The sequence below is a fragment of the Crocodylus porosus genome, unplaced genomic scaffold (assembly GCF_001723895.1).
Source record: "Crocodylus porosus isolate Cpor-Errol unplaced genomic scaffold, CroPor_comp1, whole genome shotgun sequence".
NCBI lineage: Eukaryota > Metazoa > Chordata > Crocodylia > Crocodylidae > Crocodylus > Crocodylus porosus.
The window spans coordinates 75755840-75767401 of NW_017728886.1; the positions used below are offsets into that span (position 1 = coordinate 75755840).

Below are 11562 nucleotides of genomic sequence, written 5' to 3' on the forward strand. Positions count from 1 at the left end.
CCCCCAGCGCCGCCGCCGCCGCCGCCCCTGGCGCTGAAGACTTCGTAACAGCGTCAACCTGAGCGCGGCTTCGATGGAAAATGAAGGTAACGCGCAGGGCTGCGTATGTGCGAGTCCGTCTGGGGAAGTGTGTGTCCTGCGATGGCACTTGGGCGTTGTTGGTCCGGGGGGGTGTCCCTGTCCGTGTCCTGCAATGATCCCTGGGCGTTATTGTGCCCCACGTGTGCGTGTCTGTGTCCCCAGCACTTGTGCTTGCCTGTGGGGCCAGGCTTTCCACCAGGCCACTGCTGATAAGGTGCCTACGAATGACAGAGGCAGGAACTGCGGTGGGCGCTGGACTTCTCTCTGCACTGGGCCACCTGCCTTCTAGGGGCCACCCAAAGATCTTCCCCATGACAGGTCTGGCCTCTTTCCTGTTCCTTCAGGGCCACAGCATCACTCCAGCCCTTGCAATGCACCGGGTACTCTCCAGGCAGGAGGCCAGCAGTCACCTATGTGCGCCCAGCCACCGAAATGAGCAAGCCCCTTTCTTCCTCCAACAGGAACCAGTTGGACTTATCTTAGAACCACTCCTTTGTGCTAGTGACTGCTTTGTGTTTTTGTGCTAGTGCCTCTTTGGATCATCATGGTTTCATCTTTGTGCTGGTCTGATGGTATTGAATGTTTTGGTTTGGGGAGTGTTTCGGTTTTGGTTATTGCACGCAAGTGGTTGTTTTTGGTTTTGGGAGTGTTTTGGTTTTTTGGAGTTGTGTAAATAGAGTCTTCTCATGTTCCGTTTTACTTCACTCGCAGTATGGTGCCTTATTACTGAAGCTTGTTGACTTATGCCTCTTTCTCGATTGAATGAGACGAGTCATAGTTTCCGAACATGGAAAAACAGTATTTGCATCTCGGATTTTTCCGAGTATGTCAGTCGTACATAAAGGTGAAACTTGTAGTTTGCTTTGTTACCCTGCCCTTCCCCTCTTTCTCTCTGTAATGGATGCTGTAGGGCAGCGACACAAAGCCACTCCATGATAGGGTAGGCTGGCTTCTTTAACCCCTGGTGGTAGCCAGTCTAGGAGTGGAGCCCTGATAGATGGATGCTCTCTCTTCCTCCAGGAGGAGTTCCTGCAGCCAAGCTGGGTCAAAACATACTGGTTACCTGCCTTTCCTTTGGATTAAACCAGCAAGGCTAAGAGGGAAACACTGGTGTGTGGGCAACCCGGTGTCTCTGTGTACACTGCCCAGGCTTTTGTGCCCTCGAGAAGTCACTCCAGCTTGGCTTTATCTTTTGAGCAAGGTTTAGGTTCTGCTAGCTGATGTCGCGGAGCAATTCTGTTGCTTCCTGAGACGGACTGGTGCCTAACTAAAAGTCCAGTGACTTTTTTTGTTGTTGCTTTTAAAGCTGTTTAGCCCTCCTTTACGTACTGTGAACCCTGTAGCCCCTACCCATTTCCCCATTTAGCAATGTAACTAGGAAAGGGTGTTTTTGAGAACCTGACCATTTTGATTGCTCCTGATGACAGCCCTTGTGTTAGTCTGCAGGAAGGTATTGACAGCTTCACCACCAAATATGTGGAGTGTAGTCATCCCTTGATTACTGCAGATCATTGTTTCTCCACCTCCTTAGTTTCAAGGCACCCCTCAGAAAATGCTGTCTCTCAGCTTTCACTCATTCTTAAGCTACAGAAAAATAATCAAGCAATTCTTTGTTCAGAGAACTTGGAAAGACCACAACAGGTCAGGATATTTTTGACACTGAGGATTCTTATTTGAAATCTCTGTATTCATCTTGCGAATTGCGTATAGGTGTTTGCATACCTAATAGTGCTAATACTGTCCATTATCCTCAAAAGGATCTCATGGTGCTTCAGGATGCTGCATTTCCTTGGGTCAGTTTCATTGGTGTCAATCTTTCACAGAACAACTAGGGAAGAAAACTATTTAAAAAATACTAATAGAAGGGGGAAAGAAAAAAAATTGTGGGGTTTTCTTAAAGGGACTTTGAGTCATTTTTTTTAACTTGCATAGATCTGCTTTAGTTTGGTTCTTCAAAACCTGAATGTTTTGCAGAGTTTGCAGCTCTAAAACTTAATTTGCTAAATTTTGAGCTTTTTAAAACTGAATCTTCTGAGGAGTGGTGTAACCAAAGACTAGCAAACTGTTGTGGAACAGAAGGAAATGTATCCTAGGGAACACCTCATGAGAGATGCTGAGTTTCCTTTGGGAGCTGGGTTAGCTTGCAGTAGCAGAAAGTCAGAGGGCTCACATTTCAAACACTTATTGCAAGGAAACGGATGAGAATGTTAGAGTGCAGCCCTTTCAAAAAACTGTAAAAAGAAAAGATGAAAATATTACTGAAATAGAAAAACACATTCATCTGACCTAACTCTCATGTGTCAAAAACCAATAACCGGTGTAAAAGCCTATTATTTTCCTAGTTTTGTTCAAAATATGGGTATAGTTTTTTCCAACTTTTTTGAACATCAGTGGGTTCTTAGTCATCACACAGGGAGGAAAAGAGCTGCGTGTTTAAATGAGCACCAAGCTTACCTGTGTTGAAAAAAGCAGCTTTATAAAATGAGAAGTGACTTTTGGAAAAAGACTTGCAAAAGGAACAGATGCAGTGTTGTTAAATTTAATAACACTTGCTATGTTGATGCATTTTTCCCCCTGACATTAAATCCGATTTCTCTTTTGAAGTCAGTTGTTTAAACTCCAAATCTATTTTGCTGATGTAGCAAAAATGTCTCATGAGCAGTTTAGGTAACAGATTCATAATTAGGATGACAACCCTATTTATGGCCATAACTTTTTTGAATACTGGTGAAACCTGCTTCAGGGAGGAAAAATTGAAGTACAGGCAATGTAGCAACACTGAGTCAAAAAGAGGGTTGTTTCAGAAGGTTACATATTTTTTTTTTTAACTGGGTCAAAGGCAGGACTATGTAGCACCTTAAAATTATAGTTTTAGAGACGGGTATGGGTCATAGCTGTGTTGGTCTAAGGCAGGGGTGGGCAAAATGTGGCCTGGCAGGCCCTTCCATCCAGCCAGGGGGCCCCTACAAAATTTTAGAAAATTAATATGAATCTGCCCCGGCTGCCTGTCATACAGCCCTCGATGGCTTGCCAAAACTCGGTAAGTGGCCTTCTGCCTGAAATAGTTGCCCCTGGTCTAAGGACATAGGCAGACAAGGTTCTTTGGGTGAATCTGATATCTTTTATTAGACCAGCTTAAATAGCTGGAAAAAATTTTCTTAGCAAGCTTTCAAGTTTAAAACCCCTTTGTCTGGCTGAGGAAGCATCTGCTGGTATGCATGCAAGAAAAGCAGTCAGTGAAGACAGAAATTGTCTCTCACCCACTGACTCAGGCTGGGAGGTGGTGGGGAAGGGGGATGAAAGTAGTAGGTAAATAGTGGGGCGGTACCTGGAGAATCAGATGTCAGGCGGGTTATAGTGTGCCATAAATCCAATGTCTATATTTAGTCCATGCTTTTTTGTATCTAGGAGGTTGATGAAGTGAAGTTCATAGGCTCACCTGTGAAAAGTGTTTTGTAAGTTCCTTTTTGAAGATTAGAACTGAGAGATTGGGAGGGAGAGTGGTTTTCTTGTGAGAAATGTGCCCCCACAGGTAACTGGGTATTTTTGTCTTTAATAGATTTTTGGTGTGCGTTCCTTCTGGTGCGCAGTTGTTTGGTCTCGCCTATGTATTTTCCATCAGGGCATTTGGTGCATTGGATGAGAGATACTACATTTCTGGAGGTGCAGCTGAAGATAGAGGAATGCTGATTGTTTTGTTGTGGGGTGGGGGAAATGTTGGTAGGCTTTGCATTTCTTGTCATGGCATAGTCTGGATTCATTCGGTATGTTCTGGGCCATGGGAATTTTGCTTCTGATGATGAGGTTAGCGAGGTTTGGTGCTTGTTTGAAGGCTAGGATAGGTGGTTCTGGGAAGATCTTTTTAAGAATTGAGTCTCCTCCTAGTAAGGGTTGCAGTTGTTTGTGGATTTTCCGTATGGGTTTGAGGGAGGGGTGGTATGTCATAACCAATGATGTGATTCATGGGGGTGTTTTTCTTCTGTACAGCAGTTCTTCACGTGGTGTCCTGGTGGCTATTTCAAATGTGTGATCTGTGTCTCTGGAGCAGTGTCCTTGTTGAGATTTGAGAGGTAGCAATCCCGGGTGTTTTCCTCAGTGCAAATTCAGTAGTATCTGACAGCTTGGCTCTATATCATAGCTTTCTTGGTATATTTTAGAGGCATATGTTTTTGTAGGTGCCAGCCTAATTTTATCAGCTGTTTCATCATTTTTTTTTTTTAAATTGAATTTTAATTTAAGTGCAGTTTTTTAGTATTATTATTGCATAATATATATGGGTGAAGGATGTTTCAGGTATAGTTCCTTCTTGGTTTTAAAAAATGAAGCTAGATCCAGCAGACATGAGCAACATTTCAGTATTCATGATTGGGTTCATTGAATCGGTGTTCTGTAACAAAACACTACTCTTTGAGTTAGCTTTTTTTAGCTTTGCTTTTTCTGTGAAAAGTAATTCTCTTTACAAGTACATATCCAGTTTATGTAATCTGTTGTTTACATAATTGGTGTTGTCTTTTCTCCTTCTTTTCCTCTCCACTCATGTTTCCTTTGTTGAGCAGTCTTTCTCTTCATCTGTTCACTTTTTATAGTAGCTATTTTACTAATAACTCTACTGGTCATATCACGTGAGAGTCTTTCATGGTCCTTCCAAGAGATAATTAATTAATGCACCAGGATTGCAACTACAGTTAAACCAGAGTTTACTTTGCAGAATGATAATAGCAGTAATTAAAACAAACAAACAAACAACAATGTTTTTAGAGGCCTTCATCTCTGTTTTAGGGACTGGGAAGTTGTGGCTTTTTGGCATTAAAGCAATAGTTTCCTGTAGTCCCCTTGAGAGTGAAAATATAGTTCTGCTAGTACTGGCTCTAGCCACTATGCATTTGCAGTAGCAAGACATTCATTTATACAGAAAAATATGTGTAAAATGTACATGTAAGAGAATGTCTCAACCTTTTTTGCTTTGCTAAGGCTTACACAGTAAAGCTCCCTAGTTGGGTACGCAACAACACAACATAGGAAGTGGGGGAGAAAAGACCAACAGTCTCATCAGCTAGGATTTACAGAATGATGCCCCTGGTAGACCTTGATTATGGCTTTTCTCTTGCATGTAATTTGACCAGTTGTCTAGTTTGGGAAGAAGCTCCAGATACTCGAATGTTACCTTGTTAGTAGCAGCTAAAGAGGAGCTTTGTCATATAATTTTCCTTACTTGGCTCAGGAAGAAAATTTTGTGGTTTTTTGGGTTTTGTTTCATTTAATTGGGGGAATGTGGAGGGAAAGTATGAACACCTAATTTCTTGAAATATGTGCCATAGCAGATTCACTGCTTGTAAAAGTTATACTCTGTCCAAAACAAAAACCTTACAATTAGGGGTGCACCACTTACCGATAGAGATTTTTAGGGCTGATACCGATAGCCGATTTTTAAGGAGGCATATCAGCTGATGCCAATTTCCGATGCAGCTGCATCCAGCTGGTAAGTCTGGAGTGGTGGATGGGGAGAGGGAAGGGGCATTGGGGGGCAGATCAAGGCCCCTCCCACAGTGATGGAGGGAGTGGGGCTGGAGCTGGAGCAGGGGCTGAGGCAAGTGCTGCCAAAGCAGCACGGGTACTGGACAGAGCCACGGCTCATCCTGGGGGTTGCGCAGGGGTGGCTTGCGCCACATTCCTGGGATCTGCTTACCCACTCATCTGGCTGCTCCTACCACTTGTCCGGAAAGATACTGGGGGAGGCATGTGTCCCCCAGTCTGTGTGGGGTGAGTAGGGCCAGGGCTGTGCCTGAGGTGGACAACGGAGGTGCTGGCAACAGGGCCTTTGTGAGGGCTATGGTGAATTGTGGAGTGGCTGCAGTCCCTCCCAGCAGCCCTGCTCCCAGTGCTGCCACTGCCTGCTCTGAGTGCAGCCCAGGACAGGCCTGGCCCTACCCACCTGCCCTGTGCAGATCCAGGGGCACATACTCCCCCATGATCTCCTAGACAAGTGGCGAGCGCCAGATGAGCGGCTCCCAGACAAGCAGCATGCAGAGGTGAGAGCCGCTCCCCCCTCTCCCTACAGCCCCTGGATGAGCTGCGACTCCATCCTGCACCCTGCCTTGCCCCAGCTGGGCAGTGCTTGCCCCAGCCCCACTCCCTTCACTGCAGGGGCCCTGTGCGTCTTCCCTTCCCCCCTCCACTTCTGCCACAACAGACTCATTAGCTGGATGCTGCTCTTCAAGCTGCTGGGCTGCACTTCTTGCCGCCTACATGCTGCGCATGCATGGGCCTGTTATTGGCCATATCAGTCTGTAGCAAAGTGGGAACTTCCTGACTAGCCACAGTGCTAGTCTCCTCATCTGCCTCTGGGCATGCTGCCTGCCATGCCTTGATGACACATAATTAAAGTGTTAATTAGGTGGGAGGCTGCCCTTCAAATGCCCTGGTCTCCTGGACCTATGTATGCAGCTCCAACCACCCCTATACTTCAGCTGTTAAGCACATCTCTGAGGCTTGGTATGAACTCTGCTTTGGCCTGAGGCCGGGCAAAGCTCATCCTAGTTGGGCCTCGTGCTTTCTGTCCTATTACGGTCCACACACATACCGCCTCCTCCCACTGAGGCCTCTCCCACTCCACTGCCTCTCACACGGTCTCTCTCATGCTGCCCCTTTGTGGGGCCACTGTCATACTGCCCCTCCTTTTTCCCAGGGCCACACTCACCCTGCCCTCACCTGAAGGGTCCTGGGCTTATTTCCCTGCACTCTTCAGCCAGCAAGTGCATGACTTCTTTGGCCTCTCCTGTGACCCTCATCCGAGCGAATGCTGGGTGGTTTGCAGAACACTGGAGTGACTCTTCCTCTAGTCCTTCACTGGGTTGCTCACCCAACTGCTCTGAATTAGAGGCTCCTGACTTGCCCCGTTGCTTACTTGTGGCACTTCCTCAGCCGCTCCACCCAATCAGCCTCTGGCCAACTTGTGGCCTCAGGTGCCCGAAGGCTTACCTGGACCTAACCTGGCCCCCATGTTAGCAGGGCCTAGCCTTGAGCCCCCTGCTTACTGGGACCCACTTTGCTTTCTTTCTTCTGAGGGCCTCATCTTAGGCGCCCTGTTCATAGGTCCTCACTACACATCCCTCTCAGCATTCACATGTTGCCACTGTATCTCGGTCCCTAACTCTGGCCTCTCTCCTTGGGCTCCCTCACTCACGCTGGGCTCCTTCCCTCATACACATGCACAGTTGGGGCTCTTAGTCTCTGGGTGCCTTGCCTGTTCACTAGACTTCATACCCCTTGCTAGGCTATCCAGACCTCCCAACTGCCGCTCTGGTGCAGGCTGTCAAGTGTCCCACTGCAGCCTGCTCTACACCTCTGCCTCCACTGAGGCCTATACTCTGCATCCCTACGCTGGGGCCTGGGGTCACACATACCCCACAGGCTCAGGTGGCCACAGCCATGTCTGACCCCACTCTTTACTCTCTGGTGTCTTGCACCCCACATAGGCTCAGGTGGCTGCAGCTGTGCCTGGCCCCCAATGACCTCCCATGTTAACTGACCCACCTGAAGGTGAGGGCTGGGGTTTAGGCAACCCTACTCTGGTGGTAACTGGCCTGGCATTTCTGGGGGGCTGTTCTACTACAAACTGCTCCACTTGGCCGCTCATCCCCGGCAGCATGCAGTTTTAGGTCTTGTCCAGGAATACCATCCCCATCAGCTCTTGCCCTTGTCTCCTGGTGTTACTGGAGCAGCAGCTCCACTGGGAGATGTTGTTTCTTCAGTGGCAGGCAGGAGAATGCTTCCTTTAGCTCTGCTTGCCTGAATCTTAACATGGCTGCTCATCAGAGCTGGGCTGCACCTGCTAGTTGCCTCTTCAGGCTCTTAATTTCCGATACAGACAATCTTCTTTATATTGTTGCTGATTTGATATCAGATCAATGTATTGGTGCACCTCTGCTTACAATTCTGTGTGTGCAGAAGGCAAAACAAACTGAGTGTCCAACATTTGAGCTAGTTAGGCTTTACCACTTTTTCTGAAACCATCCTTAAACTGCACAGTTTTTCTCACTCAGCCAGCTGGTAAATACAAAATGTTATTGACCAAATTTATCTGGACGTGTTAAATACCTTGGACTGAAGCTGGCCCAGTTGGCTGGCTGGCAAGGAATGCAGCCTCATAATTTTTTTTTGCTGTTCTTTTATGGAACAAACAATGACAATTTTGGCAAACAAATAGTTTGCTTGTTTTAAAAACCGGATACACAAGTCTGTTGGAGAGAACCCTGAGCTATGTTTTATTAGTCATGTCTAAGCTTTCTGCTTTGAGATTGGACTGAACTATAATTTCTGTATTTGAGACCTGCCAAGACAAGTAAATGTTTTGGATGGGGAATCCAGGAAAAAGATGACAAAGCTGAGATGGAAATACAAAGCGCCCGAGTGAGGGACTAACAATCGAGGGATGGGGGAGAGGAGGGGAACGCGACTAGGTACACTAATACCTACATCTTGCCTAGCACTACACAACAGTTCTCAAAGTGCTTTCCAAATAGTTCCCTTTTTCCCCCCTCCCTCCCATAAGATGAGGAAGGTTTGTGCCCAAAATTACCCTAATGGTAGTGGCTCAGCTGGAGATTGAAGAGCCCAGTATTCAGTCGCAGAGATGACGTGATGGAAAGATTCTGTAGTGTTCTTAAAATCCTATTTGATTCTTGTCTTTCTCTGACTAGGTCTGTTTTGTCTGAACTTTAGGTTGATCTAACTGAGGCTAATGGCCTGTGCCCTGTCAAATTTCAGATCACTTGGAGTTGTGTATGTCCTCTGCTTTTCCCTAGACTCCGTGTAAAGTGTATGCTGTTTAATCAGAGTTCACATTCTAGGTGCACCCATCAGTATAGGTCTGAAAATGGTGTTTCCATATTCATCTAGTCTGATGGATAACATTAGGAAGGTGGTATGTCCATTCTTTGTCAGTCAAGTAATTACAGAACTCATGAATAAGCCTTATGTATTTCTCCAGTGTGCTAAGTGTATTAGTACTTTCTCTGAGGCTGCATGGCACTGAGAGAATGATAAATATCTCTGTTCCTCCCTTACAATTCTGGGTTGATTTCAGCAGCTCAGCTGTGATATTTTTGTGGTTTTTGAGAGAGAGAACATATTTTTTTCCCCTCCATGAGTGCTTGTTGCTTTTCAGACCCACTTCATATTTGAGTGATGCTTCTGGATCAGCATTAGCAGGGATTCTTTCATCTTTTTTTCTTTGTCACTTTGCCGCATCTAGTAGTGGGCCTGCAAATTTAAACTGTTCAGAAAACCTGTTGCTGCTAATCTTCTACTTTTTTCATGGGGATTTTTTCAGCATGAGAGGTTCCATTTTTAAGTTCATGCATTGTTGTGTTTTCAGTTAATTTGTTGATGTGACATGCCAAGAAAAGGCATAGATACCTGAGTGAAGCTGTTAATGAACAGTTGCTACCCAGTCTGGAACAGCTAGTCTAAACTATTGTTACAGCTCCTTCCATGGTCCTTTTCTGTGCGTGCTTGTTGACAATAAATACGCTTTCTGATAAATGAAACAGGAAACTTGATATTCTCATCATCTTCCTTTTTAACTTCTGCTAGAAACTTCCTTTCATCTGGGGATTGAAATTGGAATCTAATACTCCTAGCATCAAAAAGCCTTCACTTGTTGATGTGAATATTTCAAAGTGACGTTTAAAGAAATGGATTCAAGCCCACTGGCTTTTCTTTCCTATGGGAAGCATCTTTTCCACAGCTGTCTCTGTGGAAGCTTCATTTACCCCTCCCGGACTGCATTTTGTTTTAATAGCTGTTCTTCTGTTTCTGCAGGATTGTGTTGTTCAGTATTGTTTGCAGTCACCACGTTGCAGTCCTATCTTGGTTTAGCAGGACAAGCTGCTTTTTGTCTCCTGTAACCATGCTTGTCTGCATTTTGATCTTCTAATCTTTTTTTTTTTTTTGGGGGGGGTGGGTTCTATTCCTTCCCCTCTGTCCCTCCCTCCCCCCAAATAAAAAATAAAAACCTTTATATAGTGTGGCATAGAGATTGAATGTGCTTGAACACGGAGTTTACTAGGCTGCTTATTTTTAAAACAATTTGGAAAGGCTACAGTATAAATGGGGACCTACCAAATTCACTGGCCCCGGTGGCTGATTACATGGCTGTAATATATCTGGGACCCCCAATTTCACAGCCATATCATGGCCAGGGCTGCCACTTTGAAGGAGGAGGAAAGTGGGTCCCATTGCAGGTCCCCCCACACTTCTGGCTGAGGGGAGCCGCAAGTCCCACCCCTCCCAGGCATTGATTGAAGGAAAATTAACATTTATTGGCTATTGGCCTTTTTGGCTGGAGTAGCCGATAATTTACTGATAAATATAATATACATTCTGGCCTGGGCCCCCAAACACCATGTGCCATGTACACAGCCGCATGCATGTACATGGCTAGGAATGCAGCTGGGCAACGTGGAGAGCAGTACCTTGCAGGTAAGTCTGTAGAGGGGAAGGGGAGTGGGGAAGGGTGCAGCTCAAGGCCCCCTGTGGTGAGGAGAGGGATTGGGGCTGGGACACGGTGGTGAATGCGACCCCAGGGCTTGAGGTGGGGAGTGGGATGGAGCTGTGAGCAGCTCATCCAGAGGATCAGCATCCTAGCACTTGAAAAATGGTGATGGGGGTGCTTGAACTAAAGCTCATCAAATGAGCTTTAGTTCAAGTGCCACTGTCACCATTTTAAAGTGCCGGGATGCTTTTAACCAGAGCGGGACAAAGGCGGAGGTGGGCTGCCTGCTGTGGGCTTGGGGCTCTTTGCCCTGTTGCCTTTACCCCAGGAGCTGCATGCTGGCTGTGTTGCATCTCCTACCTGTCTGGTGACACTGGCAGCAGTAAGCTGTGCCTCCCACTGCTAGATGAGCAGAGGACATGGTGCAGTGTGTGGCTCCTGGGACAAAGGCAGCAGGGCGAAGAGCCCCAGCCCACAGCGGGCAGCCTGCCACTGCCTTCACCCTGCTGGTCTCTGCTCCAGTTAAAAGCATCCCGGCATTTAAAAAAGGTGGCGGCAGTGCTTGAACTAAAGCTTGTTCAATGACCTTTAGTTCAAGCGCCCCCACTGCTGTTTTTAAGCATTGAGCATCCCCTGGATGAGCTGCCTGCAGCTCGGTTCCAATTCTTGCCCCAGCCCTGAGGTCCCATTCACCCGCCTGCCTCTGCCCCACTCCCTCCCTCACTGTGGGGGCCTTGATCTGCAACCCTTCCCCTCCACAGACTTACCTGCAGGATGCTGCCCTCCATATAACAAGCTGCATTCCTGGAAATTGGTTATTGGATTGGTGTTGGCTGGTTTTATGCCTGATAAATAATTGGCTATGGGAATCAGCCAAGAAGATCTTTATCAATGCACCCCTAATAATTACGGAGTAAACAAACAGTTTAAGTGCTCCTTCCCTGCTCCCCAACCCCTTCTGCAGACTGGCAGCCTGACTCTCTTCC

General features: G+C 46.6%; 1 protein-coding gene across 2 annotated transcripts in view; it reads left to right on the plus strand.

Moving 5' to 3' along the window:
* The window catches only part of ATP2C1 (ATPase secretory pathway Ca2+ transporting 1), a 100687-nt gene that overhangs the window by 19295 nt on the left and 69830 nt on the right, over positions 1–11562 (plus strand). Inside the window, exon 1 of one of the 2 annotated variants that reach the window (XM_019536773.1) lies at positions 1–86. The exons of the other annotated variant lie outside the window; for it this stretch is intronic. Within the exon in view, the coding sequence (XP_019392318.1) occupies positions 81–86 (6 nt within the window). The 5' untranslated portion in view covers positions 1–80. The remainder of the gene's footprint in view (positions 87–11562) is intronic. 2 annotated transcript variants of the gene reach the window in all.